At 40.2% G+C, this 17,589-nt stretch overlaps 1 protein-coding gene across 2 annotated transcripts in view; it reads right to left on the reverse strand.

Annotated features, from left to right (window-relative positions):
- Window positions 1–17,589, reverse strand: part of si:ch211-266k8.4 (carabin) — a 347,171-nt gene that overhangs the window by 97,503 nt on the left and 232,079 nt on the right. For both annotated transcript variants that reach the window (XM_051922773.1, XM_028793921.2), the window contains exon 12: window positions 14,978–15,156. In XM_051922773.1, the coding sequence (XP_051778733.1) occupies window positions 14,978–15,156 (179 nt within the window). The remainder of the gene's footprint in view (window positions 1–14,977; window positions 15,157–17,589) is intronic.

Consider the following 17,589-nt stretch of genomic DNA (forward strand, 5'->3'; position numbering starts at 1 on the left):
TCAGCTTTAGACACACCTTACGCATTACAATTTATTTGAGAAATTCCAGTCTGGTTTTCGCACTGGTCATAGTACAGAAACGGCACTAACACGGGTTGTAAATGACATTCTGATATCCTCTGATGAAGGAAACTCCACTATAATTATGTTGTTGGACTTAAGTACAGCGTTTGACACCATCGACCATTCTATTTTACTGCACAGGCTAGAAAATGATGTTGGGCTTACAGGCACCGTTCTCGCTTGGTTTAGTTCTTACTTATCAAATCGATTCCAATATGTACAGAAATGTGCTGACAGTACTCCATCATTATACACAGAAGTTCAATATGGTGTCCCGCAGGGCTCAGTACTGGGACCTTTACTGTTTTCACTGTACATGCTTCCACTGGGATCTCTCATTAGGAAACATAATGTTAATTTTCACTCATATGCAGATGACACCCAGTTATACCTTTCATTTAAATCAAATGAAGTTTCTCCAATGTTGTCTTTAATCAGTTGTGTTAGCGAATTAAAGCAGTGGATGAATGAGAACTACTTGTCTTTAAATACAGATAAAACAGAGATGTTAATTGTTGGAGGGAATGATGCTGATCACAACAATATTTTGTCATCATTTAACTCAGTTGGAATCCCAGTCAATTTTACTGAATCAGCCTGCAATCTAGGAGTTATCTTTGACTCTAGCATGTCATTTAAAGCGCATATTACAAAGTTGTCCAAAACATGTTTCTTCCATCTTAAAAATTTTAGGAAATTAAGGCGCTTTTTAAATAAACAGGATTCTGAGAAACTAATTCATGCATTTATCTCTAGTAGGATTGACTACTGCAATGCGGTGTTCACTGGATGTTCGAACTGTTCTTTATACAGCCTCCAGTTAATCCAAAATGCGGCTGCAAGAATTATTACAAGAACAAGAAAATACGAACACATAACTCCAGTTCTTAAATCCTTACACTGGCTCCCGGTTAAGTTTAGGGCAGATTTCAAAATCCTTCTTTTAACATATAAAGCATTAAATGGTCGAGGTCCGGCTTACTTGTCTGAACTTATCATGACTTACAAACCTGAGTGCACATTAAGATCTCAAGATGCCGGTCTGCTTATGATTCCAAGGATTAATAAAATAACAGTGGGAGGTCGAGCTTTTAGTTACAGGGCCCCTAAACTGTGGAATGGTCTGCCTGCTTCTATAAGAGATGCCCCTTCGGTCTCAGCTTTTAAATCCCGGCTGAAGACTCACTACTTCAGTTTAGCATATCCTGATTAGAGCTGCTGATTAACTGTACAGACTGCATCTCTGTTGTTAGTCATTAGCACTTAAACATAAGTAACATGACAGTTATAATTGTATACTAACCCTCATTTATTCTGTTTTTCTTCTCGGTACTCAAATGTGGCACTTGGTGCCACGGCCCACCTGCCAAGTTGTTTTGCCTGCCTAAGGAAAAGTCATCCCAGAAGGAGTATCGCAGGAATCGTGGGAAAGAGGGGTCCTTTCATCGGATTGGCTGGCCCAGCACTGTTTCAGCCGTGAAATGGCCAAATGGGGGAGGCAGCTTGAAGGATGAGGTCTCCAGGACTCTACACAAATCCAAATCTTATTATGGGATATATCATCTACTGTTAAATTCTGCTCTGTACTTCTAAAAATTTATATATTTTTTTATTTCTTACTATATTGAGGAATTGTTCTGTTCTGTGTACTGCATTGTATTGTATTGACCCCCTTCTTTTGACACCCACTGCACACCCAACCTACCTGGAAAGGGGTCTCTCTTTGAACTGCCTTTCCCAAGGTTTCTTCCATTTTTTCCCTACAAGGTTTTTTGGGTGTTTTTCCTTGTCTTCTTAGAGAGTCAAGGTGGGGGGGCTGTCAAGAGGCAGGGCCTGTTAAAGCCCATTGCGGCACTTCCTGTGTGATTTTGGGCTATACAAAAATAAACTGTATTGTATTGTATTGTATTGTACTTACATATAAAAATTAAGTGTGTACGCAAAGCTGAAAGAACAAACTTGCAACACTTCTGTCAAACTGCTGACTCTTAGTCTGTACTCAGGAAAACTGCTAATCTTTTTTATTTTCCAAACGTCTGTGATTTTTGTTTAATCAACAGTAATTGGTTCTTTCACTTCTTCTTCAATCGTTTTGAACAAATGTGTTGTAATATTACTAAATTCCCCCAAAGAATTGTGTAACCTTATCCCATGACAAGATGTCTCTGTGAGATGTATGACTCTTTTATAAAAAGGAAGCTCACCCCCCCCAAAGAGACGAGGCTATTGCTGGTAACTGTCAGTGACACAAACTGACAGGGGCTGCAGTAGTTTCTCTCTGCTCACCAAGAATAAAGAAATTGCATTTTACTCTATATCTGCTGTCTACCTGCTGTTTGCCTCGAACCTTCATCCACAGTTTTCTGGCGCCCGAACGTGGGGTGGAGACAGACAGGTGACTCCTCGAGCGGGATCGTCCAGAGGACCGGTAAGAGGACCGATTCTGGCCGGATCGGGAGGACCAGCTCCAGCAAAAGTTAGGACTGGCCTGCCTCGGGCGAATCCTGCGTGAGAAGTCTCTGGCCTCCTCCGATTGAATACGAAGGTCGAATGAACTGGGATTTCCCTAGCAGGTCAAGAACTTCTTGGTGAGTAGACCGAGGGAATCCGATTGAGTGAATGACATAGCTCAGGGATTTGACCGGTTTTATGGTAAAGGAAATTGAGAAATGAAATACTGTATCACCTAACGGATAGTAAACTGGAAAGCAGGGAATAATACTTGGGTCCCTCGGGGACAGTGTAAGATGCTGAGAACGTTAGTAAGTTACTCCCTGTGAAGTGGAATAGAAAGGGGTGAGTAGCACACTCCTAGAAATAGAGGGAAAGGGAGGAAAATGAGTAGAATATATATTGAGTATCTGGGAAAAACACTGTGTGGGATGGCGAGTTTCTGTCTCTAACATCTGGTCATATTCCTGCTCCTACGGGTTAATCTGTGGTGGACACCCGAAACCACAAGAGTACTGATCCGGGAGCGGAAGGGACTGGAGACGGAACGTCGCGAGGGCTGATCTATTCTTCTGTGGTCCAGTGCTATTTAGTTATGGGAAAGCAAAATAGCAAACCGGTCAAAAAGGTTCCTTCGGGAAATCAAAAGTCTCTGTTGGAAGGATTATTTTCGGAAAGCATGTCGGACTCTAGTTCGGGTCCGAAAGGAGATTCACCTAGGAAAACTAGTTGAAAAAGAAAACTGGATTAGATTAAAAAAAAAAAAAAAAAAGCGTGTAAAAAATGGAATAAACAAAGCGGTGGTAGATGGCCAGTTGAGGGAACTGGGGACATTTCAAAAATACAAGAAATTAGGAAAATCCTATGCAGAAATACCCAAGGCTGTTGTAACAGGGGTCCTTATAGAACAGACATGTTTGATAGATGGGAATTGGTAATTGCGCTCAGTCAAGACCCCGGTCACAAGTGTCCTTCCAATCTCCGATTTCTAGTCATACTAGAAGTCAAACATCACGCCTGGCCCCAGTATCAGGGTTCAGTTTCATCTCCCCGAAACACCAGAGTTCCGGTACCCAATTTTCTTGCCCTTTAATACAGGTCCCCAACCCCAGACATAACCCCAATCAGCCCGCAGGAGCTAACAATCCCACCACAGTAACGATACATCGGAATTGGGATATCCAGGAACTGAAAGATGTGGTGTCCGAACTACCCGACCCTAAGGGAGTCGGTGGCTTAAAATTTGTGGAACAGCTCCAGCAATTGGACGATATGTATAAGCCAAATGCTGCAGAATGGACACAGGTGCTGCGATGAAAACTAGGCACTACCTTGGCAACTGTTAATCATGGGACTTGTTAAAAACTGCAATTGCAGGAAAATATAAAAAGGGAACAAACTGGTCGCTGATATCAGCCGCTAAGCAGCAGAAGGATGAGATGGTCGATGAGTGGGCACACAGAATACAAGACCTGATGGCAAATCATTCTGGTCTGGAAGACAGCGATGACCAAAACCGTGCTGCCGTTCCCCCTTTTGTTTCGGGACTAAGAAGTGACATTCAAAACAAAGTCTGCACATCCTGTATAGGCTGGGAGAGCGCTACTTTGGAGGAAGTGAAACGCCATGCAGAGCATGCCGAGAGACAATCAAAGCAAAAAGAATCTGATACACAGACTAAGCTGCTTGCAGCACAACTACAATATTACACAGGGGGAACGAGCAGGGGCAGAGGATTCCAAGGCCGTGGACGTGGCAATTCTTTCGGAGGAAGAGGGCATGGGAGGGGACGGGGGTTCCCGTCTTCCAACCCTAACAATCCCTTCGCTCAGATGCCCAACCCTTCGGAGCAAACACCAGCGTCATATGCCTACCACTGCTGTGGCGAGCTTGGACATTTCAGACGCGACTGCCCAAATGAACGCCCACCACCACCATCTCCTCTTCTTGAACCTAACGACATTCCTTGGTCCTAGGAATTAGCATGGACCCCCAGCCATTTTTCCAGTTTCCTAAGCTTACCCGTCTTGCTGACACAGATCCTTTACTGACTTTGATAGCAAATGGTAAGGAAACTGTCTTCCTTGTGGACACGAGAGCCACACGCTCCACTTTATCGCTGTTGGAGGTCCCTGCCTCAAAAGACACTGTGAATGTTCTCACTGCTTCAGGACAACCACACACGTTACTAGTTTCAAAGCCTCTGCAAGTGCAACTCAGCACAGACAGCTCTCCATTAACTCATTGCTTCCTGTTAAATCATCTGTGTCCTGTCAATTTACTAGGAAGAGACCTCATGACTAAACTGTCAGTCTCAATTTCACTGACAGAACAAGGATTTTACTGCTCCATTCCTAAGCTCCTGTGCCAAATCTCCCCACACCCAAACCCTCTTTTGCAGCCTGGACCCTAAACATCTCCCCACACACCCTTCTCCTTAAAGCCCTACACTCTTTTTCTTCATGTCTTTTTCCCCAATTGAAGGTCCCCGACACCCTACACTGTACTGCCCAGTACTTCCCTGCTGAAGTAGACACACCTTGGTTAGAATCTTTTCTCTCTTCAGGTACTTGCCCAGAGACCCTTCATATCCCTTGCATTTTCATTTCATCTACTAAAGCTGCTGCTTCAGTCCATCTCACATACTCAAAGAACATTTTCTATCTAGGAGGTTCGGTTCCCCACGTTTCCTTGGCCAAATTTAACACCGTTCGTTGGGTCGAAATTGGGGACTGGGTTGAGCAATGTCTAAATAGGACTGATTGGCTATACGTCGCACCAGGCATTTTTGACACTTCAGACCATTTGATAACTAAGGTGTTAATCCAGATTGACCTGCCGGTCATTCGTTCCCTTTGTCACCCATCTCTTTCTCTATGCTCTCTACAAACGGACTCTTTCCCATGGCTTTCTTCAATTCCTGACACCCTATGGTCTCAGGGAAAGAACGATTTTGGCAGGATCGCAAATTGTGAACCTCGGTTTTTCCAAAGTCATCCTTCCGTCCTCACCGTGTGCAATATCCTCTTTCTCCCGAGGCTGAACTCGGAATTGCTGCTGTACATAAAGACCTCGTTGAAAGGGGGGGCTATAATTCCTATCAAATACTCTCCTGTAAATTCTCTTATTCTGCCAGTAAAGAAAGCTGACAGTTCTTGGCACTTTGTCCATGACCTCAGACAAGTTAATTCTGCTATTTTTCTTAGGGCACAGATTGTCCCTAATCCTTCCACTGTTCTCTCTACGATTCCTGCAACGGCTCGTTACTTCTCTGTAATTGACTTAGCAAATGCTTTCTTTTCTATTCCTGTACATCCTGATTCTCAGTTTTGGTTTGCTTTTACTTTTCAAAACTGCCGTTGGACATGGACCGTTATGCCACAAGGTTATACAGAGGCTCCTTGTGTATACGGCCAAGCGTTTGCTCAAAACCTGGAAGGTTTCTGGCCTGATAGGGAAAGTGCATTGATACAGTATGTCAACGATTTATTACTCTGTGGGAAGGCAGAGGAAGCATGCACACAAGATACAGAATTATTGCTCAAGTATCTTGCGGAAATTGGGCACAAGGTCTCTAAGACCAAACTGCAGTTAATTCAAACCACCGTCAAGTACTTGGGTCATGACATCACGTGTGGTACCAGAGCTCTGTCAAAAGACCGCATAACCACCATTCAAAACCTTCCAAGACCGGTCACAAAACAACAGGTTAAGTCGGGATATTCTCTGTGGCCACGGAACTTTTGATGGGAATGTTTTCTTGTTGTGGAGTTGTGCTGTGTGATTTCCTGAAGTGGATTGTCCTTGATTTGTCACTGGAACTTGGATCGCCACGGAAATGAGTGTTTCCTTGATTGCCGCTGAACCTGGTTTCGCCACGGACTTTTTCATGACCTGGGAACTAGCGCGTATAAAACTACGGTAAGATGAATTCCTAATTTAATGACCAGCTTGCGGCCTGAGAAGTTGTTTGATTGTAAATTTTTCTGAAAGAGCACAGCCTTTACAAAACTCTAGCTAACACTGCTGACCTTCCTCTTTCTGGTCGCATACAGTGGAATGAGCAGGCTGAGAAGGCTCTATGTGATTTAAAAAGTGCACTACTTTCTGCGCCAGCTTTAGGACTCCCTGACTATTCTCGTCCATTCACTCTGTTCATGGATGAAAAGTGGGGATATATGAATGCAGTACTAACTCAGCTCCATGGAGAAAAACAGAGGCCAATAGCCTATTTTTCGAAAAAATTGAATCCAGTGGCTACGGGACTTCCAACCTGTCTCAGAGCAGTAGCAGCCACAACAGAAGCCGTGCTAGCCAGTACAGATATAGTGCTCATGAGCCCCCTAACAGTAAAGGTGCCTCACGCCGTACACTCCATTTTAGTACAGGCCAAAACTTCACATCTCACTACTGCTAGGGCAATACACTATCAAAATGTACTTTGTACACTGTCAAACGTCACCATTGAAAGGTGCTCCACCTTAAGTCCAGCCACTCTTCTTCCAACTGAAGAAGAAGGGGAGCCACACAATTGTCATGACGAAATAACTAAGGTCATAAAACCCAGACCAGACCTGCAGGAAACCCCCTTAAAAACAGGGGAGATAATTTATGTGGATGGATGTTCCTTGCGATTGGATAATGGAACACCCTCAACCAGCTATGCAGTGGTCAAAGGTGACCACCTGCTGGAAGCAAACCGAATTTCTTCAAGTTTAAGCGCGCAAGCAGCTGAATTAATACCTCTCACCCGAGCTTGTCAGTTGTCAGAAGGAAAAATCATAACAATCTATACTGATTCCAGGTATGCTTTTGGAGTCTGCCATGATCATGGAGCATTATGGAAACTGAGGGGATTCAAGACCAGTACTGGCAAGCCCATACAACATCAAAAATTAGTAGAATCCCTCCTAGAAGCCATAAAACAAACCATCTAAAACTAGCAATAGTGAAATGTCACACACACACTGGGCAGCAGGATCCAGTTAGCAAAGGAAACGACCTGGCTGATCACTTTGCTAAACAGGCTGCCTATAACAACACACCAGTCTCTTTATTCCAACAGAAAGATGACAAAGACCCTGATAATCAAAATATCTCTTTACAGAGTGCAGCCACAGACAAAGAAAAGAGAAAATGGTCCAAAGAAGGATCCCTCTCTGATGGGGTCTGGACCATAAGCAAAATAACAAACCTTTACTCCCAAAAGCTTCTTTCCCAGGTATGGCAAAAATCGCATATGGCCTGGATCATGCTGGAAAGGATGCAATGGCTCAAGCTGTCGAGCGACATTGGGAAGCCACAGGTTTCTCCATGTATGCAGAGCAATTCTGCAGACGCTGTGCATTATGTCAAAAATTTAATGTAGGTAAAGGTACCCAGGTAAGTCCTGCCGTCACACCTAACCCAATGGGTTCATTCGAACATCTCCAAATGGACTTCATTGAATTAACACCGTCTAAGGGCTACCGTTACTGCTTGGTAATTGTCAATGTGTTCTCCCGATGGGTGGAAGCTTTCCCTTCCAAACATGCAGACGCCAAAACTGTAGCAAAAGCCTTGATAAAAGAAATCATTCCAAGATGAGGAATACCACAGAAATTGCAGACTGATAATGGTACCCATTTTGTGAACCCTGTAATAAATGAATTGACCACTTGGCTCCAGATAAATATACATCATTACTGCAAGTACCATCCTCAAAGTGGAGGTATTGTAGAGAGGTGCAATGGCACACTAAAATCTAAATTGGCAAAAATCTGTGAGCAGACAAATTTAACCTGGCGTGATGCTTTACCCCTGGCCTTAATGGGATTAAGAGGGAGGACACACCGACAATTAGGGCTGTCGCCTTTCAAAATTCTGACCGGACGGCCCATGCTTGTCGGCATGGTTATTGGAAATGTCAGTCTGTATACTGTGGACAATGATCTTCTCTCCAGTCTTACAGGTCTCCAAGCATCCCTGAAGGGGGTCCACGAACAGGTTAACCAGGCTTGGCAAACAAGTCCTCCACCAACAGAGTCATAGATTCCCCTGGGAACCTGGATACTGGTCAAAGACACCCGAAGGAAGCACTGGCACCAACCTCACTAGAGAGGACTGTTTCAAGTGCTGTTATCAACCCCTCATGCTGTTAAAGTAGAAGGACTCCCTGCCTGGATTCACGTATCGCATTGCAAAAAATGGCACTCATAGCTCTGTTAGTCCTAATCTTTTCTATCCATCTGACTTTGGGACAACAACAACATAAGGACCTTACCACACTGAGTTTCCAAGTAGAAGAGACTGCTTCATTTCAAGTTGACTTTTGCGCCATTGCTCCCTGTGGAGGTGGTCTAAAAATATGTCTGTGTGACCTACACCTATTATGAATCTGACTTCAGTTTTTTGACTAGTGAATCTGAGTGTGGAAATTGGAATGAGGTTTTTGCAAATACAGGACAATATGACTGGGGTTATCAGCCCTGGAAGGCTCTACAATATGGGCTTAAGACTCGTTTTTCTATAATTAAGGGTCATAATAATAACAAATGCTCGGAAAATAATTGTAATCCACTTGTAATAACGCTGAAAAATCCTTCTTTGCATGACTCAGGTATATACGTTTTAGGGGCTTACGTCTCCGGCATTGATACCCCTCTTGATGAATGGTTTATATCCACCTTCGGCTCTTGGGGCCAATGGTTTAAATGCATTTTTGTTTCCCTTTTAGTTGCTTTAACTGTTATTCTCTTGATTGGCTGTTGTCTTATTCCGTTAATCCGTTATTTTATCCAGAAGTTTTTCACTGCCTCAGTAACTAAAGCTTATTTCCTCCACACAGAACGCATGCATCTTCTCTCCCAGCCCCAATCCTCTTCTCAGTCCACCCTCAATCAGGATTATTTTGTTTGAACTATTCTTTGTTCAAAAAGGGGGGAATGTGGAATAATAAAAAAATTTTAAAATCAATATATTAAATAATAGTTGAACAAAGAATCTTGGACTGAGGACCTTTTGACCTATTTTTGTACTTAGATAAACAGATCTAAAATGCCTTGATGATTACTATCTGTGTGCATTTGGGTGGATGGAAAATATATTATTATGCAAACCAGTTGATGCTAAGAAAATGTATATGTACTGTATATATATTTGCAAGTATAAGAATTCTTTGTGTTAACCATATGAATGCATTAAGATTGTTAAAAGAGGAAAACCATTACCTGTATAATCATTTTAACAGTATAAGTATATTACTAGTTTGTATTAATGAGCTATGGATTAATTGTTGACTTACTTAAACTAATGAACTAAAGATTAATTGTTTATTAATAAGACTTACATATAAAAATTAAGTGTGTACGCAAAGCTGAAAGAACAAACTTGCAACACTTCTGTCAAACTGCTGACTCTTAGTCTGTACTCAGGAAAACTGCTAATCTTTTTTATTTTCCAAACGTCTGTGATTTTTGTTTAATCAACAGTAATTGGTTCTTTCACTTCTTCTTCAATCGTTTTGAACAAATGTGTTGTAATATTACTAAATTCCCCCAAAGAATTGTGTAACCTTATCCCATGACAAGCTGTCTCTGTGAGATGTATGACTCTTTTATAAAAAGGAAGCTCACCCCCCCCAAAGAGACGGGGCTATTGCTGGTAACTGTCAGTGACACAAACTGACAGGGGCTGCAGTAGTTTCTCTCTGCTCACCAAGAATAAAGAAATTGCTTTTTACTCTATATCTGCTGTCTACCTGCTGTTTGCCTTTTTGGTGGCCAGCAGGCTGCAATGAACCCTGGTTTAATTTGGTATAGTTGTAACAACTTGACAGGCTGAGGAATTCTTAAGACATTTATAAGTAGTGTCTTAGGTGTCAGTTGAGGGAGACAGAGTAGAGTGTGGGGTACCCGGAGTCGTCTTGTGTTGTACAGAGATGATACTATATTTTTAGTTGGCTGTTTAAAAGTGTTTTTTTCCTTATACAGTTTATCCTTTATTAAACCACTGAATTTAAAAAGGTCTCATAATATTAAACTAGGTTAACTTGTTTGGCTGTGTAGAGTCTTTTTTTTCATTTTCTTTTGGGTAGAATGGATATGAAATATGAATTACTAGAAGGGTGCAAAGTTAAAGGCTTGACACTGTGGTCAGTGACATACAATACAGACATCACTGCAGTAATTCTCACAAACAGGGTAGGACTAGCAGAAATTTCAAACAGATGAAATTGGTGGTGCCTGTTAGAAAACAACTCAATTTTTAAAGAATGGGAAAAAATTACATAAACACCAAAATCAGCAGAAAAGTAAATTATTTATACTCAGAAACCCTCAAATTTATAACATAACCCAAACCAAGCCACAAACTGCATTGGTCAGAGGGACCTGAATATCTTGGTATAAAACCCAGAATCACTTTTCAAATCTAAACCCCTTCCAATGGACCAAATAGAACACCTGGGAAACAAAATTTTATTTTAAATGGACTGTGCTAATCAATCTCATACACATGCAATCAAAATGCTCCAAACATTTCATTGGCTGTTACAGCAGCCTCCCAACTAACACATTCAACCATCACTTACAGCACAGTTAATCTGTAAATCTCCTACCAAAGCTACTTTGCATCAAAATAAATTAATCATGGGTTGATCCTTGCCACGACATTGGTCGGTCTCATCTTGGCATCACAGATGACTAGTATGTTAATGCAACAAACTCCTTAAGGTTAACAAAAACAGCTTAATTCTTGCCAGGTTCCCTTGTTCAGTGCTTGAAGTGGGCAGTGTTCAGTTTGTACCAGCAGTGTGTTTTAGAGTACCAGCACGTACAAGGCAACAAGACAAAACCAAACCAGGCTGTCCAATCTAATACGCCATCACTAAAAAGTCCAAGGCAGACCACCAATCGGCCACCAATCCTAGGGCTATTATAATAAAAAAAAATAAAAATAAAAATCAGACTTAAACAAACAGAGAGTACTTGTACTTAAGTGTCTCCGCTTCATGGCACTGTGATTACTGCAATATCAGTGCTGTCAAATGCACGAATTATGTTAGGAAAAATTAGACACTGCTGCAAATTACTTATTTATGTTGGCCTGTACACCAACAATTACAAAGATATAAAAAACTGAATGTAGTTTCTCATCAGTTGATTTATAGCTTCTAGCACAGTGTGCTTGATGGAGCTGATATTCCTAACCTGTTGGCCAGTTCCCTCCAGTAGGTGTCTATTGTCAGAAAACTGACTGCTGTTAAATCATGGATATGAGAAAGAATTACCCAATTTCAGGCAGTCTCATCAGGGGCTGCTGGTCCCTAAAAGCTTGTTTCCTTCATATATGACCATTTGCACAGTCTTAAAGCAGCACCAAACAAGCCATATTGTGTCAAACCATTAGGCTATGAAGAGGGTGTAGGGCATGAGATTTAGAGCTTTCTGTACGGAGAGAGTGAATCGCACCTTTGCATGCAATTATTGATGGGAAGAGAATGCACCGATTTCTAATCCTGAGATGTGACAGCAGATATAAAGTGAGAAAAAAAAAAATCAACAAATTACTTGAAGACAAATATGCAGTATAGGCCATCTTAAAAGACGTCTAAAATTGAATCTATACATTATATTCATCACTTCTGAGGTTTAATATGTTTGTCACGTCAATGCACGTTATAATAACGACTTTGTGATATAACTTATTACACATGGGAGTTGTCATTAAGCTGGTTTAGCTGCATTTCCCTATTTTATCAAGGGTGTTGTCAGTTTTTCTGAAATAATGCATATAGTGGATTAGAGCTGCTTTAACTCTATGCAAGTTTTCCTATAAAGACTGACTTTTGGATGGAAACTTATGTATGCACATTTAAGGCCTCTTTTTGTGCATATGCAAGGTTTATAAATTTGTCCCCACAGCAGTTCTTTTTCCATAGCAGTATAAGGGCCAAAATATTGAGGAGCCAATATCCAAAATGCTACCCTCCAGCAAATGTCTTATATAGTGCCAACCCTGTATTCAGAAGGTGGTCTACGTTTGCAATCTGCCAATCACTTTCTAGAACTTTTCTGGCTGTAAACATATTACTCTAGACTAGCTGGCAGGTATTTCTCAACCTAATTAAAAACTCAAATTCAAATTTGGGAACTACTGTAGAATGAAGTCAAAGGAATATCCAGCCAAATAGTTTTTACCCATACAAGCACTCAAAAGGTGACATTTTATTTATTTAATTGTACAGAATGTTGTATACAAAATCCACCAAAGGCAGAAACTGTTTTTTGTTGAAAGTTCACCATACATCTAAGGAACTTCACCAAATTAAGTCAACAGCTCAGTCTGCAAAATATGTGGATGAAAAAAAAGGAATTTGTCCAGTAAAGAACTCCCAATCCCTGCTTTGAAGAGGTGCATATAGTTTTCCTTGGGTGTTTTCCTGTATTATCTGAGAAGACCGAGCAACCAGAAAATCTTACAAAGGAAATCTTTGACAATCAATGATGGCTTCCAAAATTTTCTCAGGTAGAATTAGAGTGTATGGCTCAAGCCAAGATTCATCTGCATCAATTGACTCTATAAGGCACCTTTGATTTGTGTTGCCAAATTGATATGAAATAATGAAAATGAAATGACTAAAAAAATAAGAGCATTGTGCTCACCAAGTAGTCTCTCAGTTATCTTTAAATACACAAAATTCTTGTTGTCAGTATAGACGTGAATATTTAGCCCATTCTTGGGCCAGTGACCACTGTCTTTTAATGCCAGTTTTACTGCAAGAAGTTTTCTATTGTCCAATTTGAGTTCATTTTTAGAAAACCTGAGAGTATAGCACCCTCCCTATTTACACACAGTGTGCTGCAAGTAATAGGCCTTCATTTATGCTGGAGTATTTTATCTCACCAAACAAACAAATTGCATCAAGTACAGAATATAACAGCTCCATTAACTTCAAGTACAGTATTGATGCAATGCAGGGTCATGGATTGGAGGAGTCTAAGCCAGCAGTACTGGGCAGAAAACAGACTTGAACAGGGCACCAGTCCATCATGGAGTCCACTCACACACACATCAATACTTGCACTAAACAAAGGGACCAATGTGGAATCGTCTTTAGTGATGTGGAAGAAAGTACCATGCAAACATGGAGAGAACACGTAACTGACAATGACCAGGGCACAAGATTCAGACTCATGATGTTGGCTGTACTTGTCAGAAACATGAAGTTAAAAAAGAAAAACTTTGACACAGAGGCTAAACAACTCTAGCCTGAAGGTGCCATACTGTTCCAGAATATATGTAATAATTGCACCTATTAATGTCATGGCCAGCACAACTTACTACTACAAAAGACATTTCAGAAGAGTTGCCCTAATTTGATTATGGGAGCACAGATGTCTCAACCCAGGAATAGTAGCAGCTACGTGTTGTAAAGCTTGCAGTGAGAAAACACTGGATACACATAATGAAATATGACTGATGATTTATTACTGAAGTTACATATTGAATGTTAAGGAAAAGGTCACTTCTGGAATCAGACATACTAGGCTAGGTCTTCTTCTAGAGGTGTCTGATGAACCTGTCTGACTTAATCTTATCATGAACTTAACAGGACAAGTTTTGCAATCGCTGACCATCCCCACCTTGGCAACTTTCTTTCTTTCACCATTTTTGAGGAGAGGATCAGTTACCCCAGAGAATTCTTAAAGCACTTGGCTCACTGTCCCGAAACAAACTTTAAAATTTCTACCCAGGCCAGCAGTCTCTTTGCTCCATATTAGTACCCCTACCTCTTGCTCTTCTGAATCAACTGTTACAAACACAAGGCATTTTGCCTCCAAGCAGCTCTACATTCCCAGAAAGGAATATGCCAGACTTCTGTTTCAAGTGCATCTCTCACTCTTTCTGAACCAGGAGGCCAAACAATGGCCTTTGCCTCATCATATACAAACATGGTGGTGCCCTTGCTCTTGACAACTTCTACTTAGCTGGACATATCTTCACTATAAAAAAATTGCTTTGGGGCTCATAGACCAAAAGTAATTTGGATTTAGAAATGTGAATCATACTAAAGATTTTTTTTTCTTAATTTTAATTACAGCACAGTGAAAAGAACAGCAGGGCCCCTCAGTTTTCTTCTGCCTCAGTGTAACTTTAACTTGGATTAGAGCTTCTTTAAAAAAAATCAACAGGGAAAGAATAAAAATACAGGCCAACAGAGCCTTAAATAACCTGACTTATGACAAAGAATTTACTCTACCTATATCTTTAGTATCTATATGCAGTTTTGTCAAAACTGCTCATTTAAAACTGTCCACCCATTATTTTTCTTTAACTGCTTTTTCCAGGTCAGGGTCATTGTGAAGATGGACATTGTCTTAGTAGTACTGGGTATTACGCTTACTGATTCTTGGATAATTTGAGTATGCAGTTAAAAAACTCGTCTTTTTTTTTTTTTTTTCCAGTTTTATAGATATCATACCTGCCCTTTACTAGAAGATGTAGAAGAACGTCGTCTTGAGTAGTTTCGGACAAGAAAACCTCTGTGTGGAGTCGTCGTCTTTTTCTGTCGGGATTCAGCAGCTGGGGTAGGATCTCCCAAATAACGTTGAGCTGCTCTGAGTAATTTTGAGAAGATGGTCTTTGAGAATCCATCTGGAGCTATAAAAATTAGGATTTAAAAACAGCATTAAAACTAACATTGATTGCAGCTAAATTGTTCAATGAGAATTCTTAGACCAATATTTCTTAGAAAATGGTGCACAAATTAGTACAATGAATGGGCAGCCTATACAGGATCAATCAGAAAAGTGCTTAACTATTCAATTATTTATGAAATTTTGCTGTATGCTTCTAAAGTGTATTCTGTATATCATTTGAGTGTACAATTCCGATAACCACCTAAAAAGAATTTTCAGGAATATACAGTACATTATGGGTAATGTGGCAACATTGCAATTCAGGAAGTTCTCTGAAGAAACTGAAGAAAACTTGAGCAATATAAATGTGAAGAAGCCAATTGAATTGTGCTTCAACAGTAACATCTTTATTGTAAATTCTTAGGTACTTTCTTATGTTTAGATGTAGTTTGTGGATAACATGGCAAATATTAAAGATGCAAAAATATTCAAAGTAAGACTCAGCACCAAACCTTAACCAGCAACCTGAGATCATCGAAGTTAACAATTTTATCAAGGAACATAGATTTTTATTGCAAATGAAGGCTAATAAAAAATATTCGGTACCTTCACCAAAAGTCTCAAAAATGACATAGCTATGTAAACATTCATTGTTTCTGTCAGTGACAGATGTATTTTGTTGTAGTAAAGTGCATCAGCCTTTAAACTCTCTATAAGAGAGGTATGATTTAGTGTCAATATATGTTTCAAATTTTGCATAATGTTGAATTCTAAATATGTGAATTTGTATGATGTAGCTACTAGATTGATGAGTATTTACATTTATGGAGAAAAATTTGTCTTTGCAAACAACATACATCCAATAGCTTTAACAGACAATAAAGAGGGAGACTGGATTAGTTCCAGACGGTAGCACCTTTTGTCCTAAGTTTCACCTCTAAATTTGCTATTGAGTAGTGATAGTGAGCCCGGTTCATTGGCAGTAGAAAAAAAGAGGAGTAAAGGACGGAATCTCTGCCATTAGTAAAAAGAATTGATGAAAGAGGGAATCCTTGCCTTGTACTACGATTTAGAACAAAAGTCTATATTTTAAAACTGATATTTTATCCAGGCTATGACTTTTGTTTTAAACCCATACCAGTGCAAAATGATAAATCAGTAATTTCATTTAACTCTATCAAAGTCTATTTCTACAGATAAAAATACCTCCAGGCATTTGGTTGTTTTCAAGGTATATATATCACATTAAATAGATTACACAGTGTAGGAACAAGTGCAATTAATTCTTGAAACAGCAAAGGAATCAACTGTAATAGCTTTAAGGGATTTTTTTAAGAAAATTCAAGACTCATGGATATTCCACACCATACATTTTATAGGGGTTGTGATGTCAGATCATGGTAATTGCTAATCAAACGTGTTGGTTGCTTAGCATAGGAGTTTTAGACTGTCAAATGTATGTTATGAGATCCTGATTATTCAGCACCCTGTAAGCATCATACCATAGAACTGAAATTTGGTTAGGAGAATCATCTTAGTATCAAGAACATTATCACAAACACAAGATCAGTCTAAAGGGTAAGCTATTTATTTTGTACGTAGAGCATGATGTGTTAAAGCACACTCACATTAAGACTGTGTGTAACCTCCCTATGCTGCAATAGAGGTCTGAACTCCAACATGCAAACAATCCTACAGCTGATGAATGCCCTCCTGTGGAATGTCATTTCATACCCTTTCAACTTATAGGTGGAAGTGGATGAGGTTAGTCACTGGTGGCTGAGTATAGGAAATAGTCCATCCAATCCACTCCCATACATGCTCAGTCGAGGAGAGGTCTGGTAAATGTCCCAGCCAGGGGTGTTGAAAGACAATCTCTAAAACAAGTTGAGTTGCACTGGCAGCAACTGGGTAAATGTTGTGTTTCTGGAAAAACACATTTTCCATTTTATTCAGAAACTGTGTGAGAAGCAGCTGGATGATTTCCCTGAATATAAAACTGATTGAAGACACACAGATGTTGAGAAGTGATTCTTAACTAATTTTTTAATGACAGTAAAAACCATGTTAATTTCTTATTGTGTTCTCTCAGTAACAGGAAAAGACCTTTTGAAGAACTTTCTTTTCCCCTTTAACTTCCCACCCCCAACATTCTACTGGAAATTACCAACAACAGGAATGTCAAACAAGATCAATATAAATTTAACTCGTTAAGGGATATAAAAATACACAACACTGAAATAAGTAATGCTGGTCAATGTCCCTTCCACAAATATGAAATACAAATGACAACTGTGCTGAACACCATGATGCTCAGCATGGGCCCTAGGTGTTGCAAACATACACATTTTGGGCACAGCCACTTGCCAGGTCTCCACTGGATACATATATTAATATCACTCATTGTTATGCTTTAAAAGAACTGCCATTCATCCCTCTAATCTGCCTGTTTGAG

The sequence above is a fragment of the Erpetoichthys calabaricus genome, chromosome 2, assembly GCF_900747795.2.
Source record: "Erpetoichthys calabaricus chromosome 2, fErpCal1.3, whole genome shotgun sequence".
In the NCBI taxonomy this organism is placed as follows: domain Eukaryota; kingdom Metazoa; phylum Chordata; class Cladistia; order Polypteriformes; family Polypteridae; genus Erpetoichthys; species Erpetoichthys calabaricus.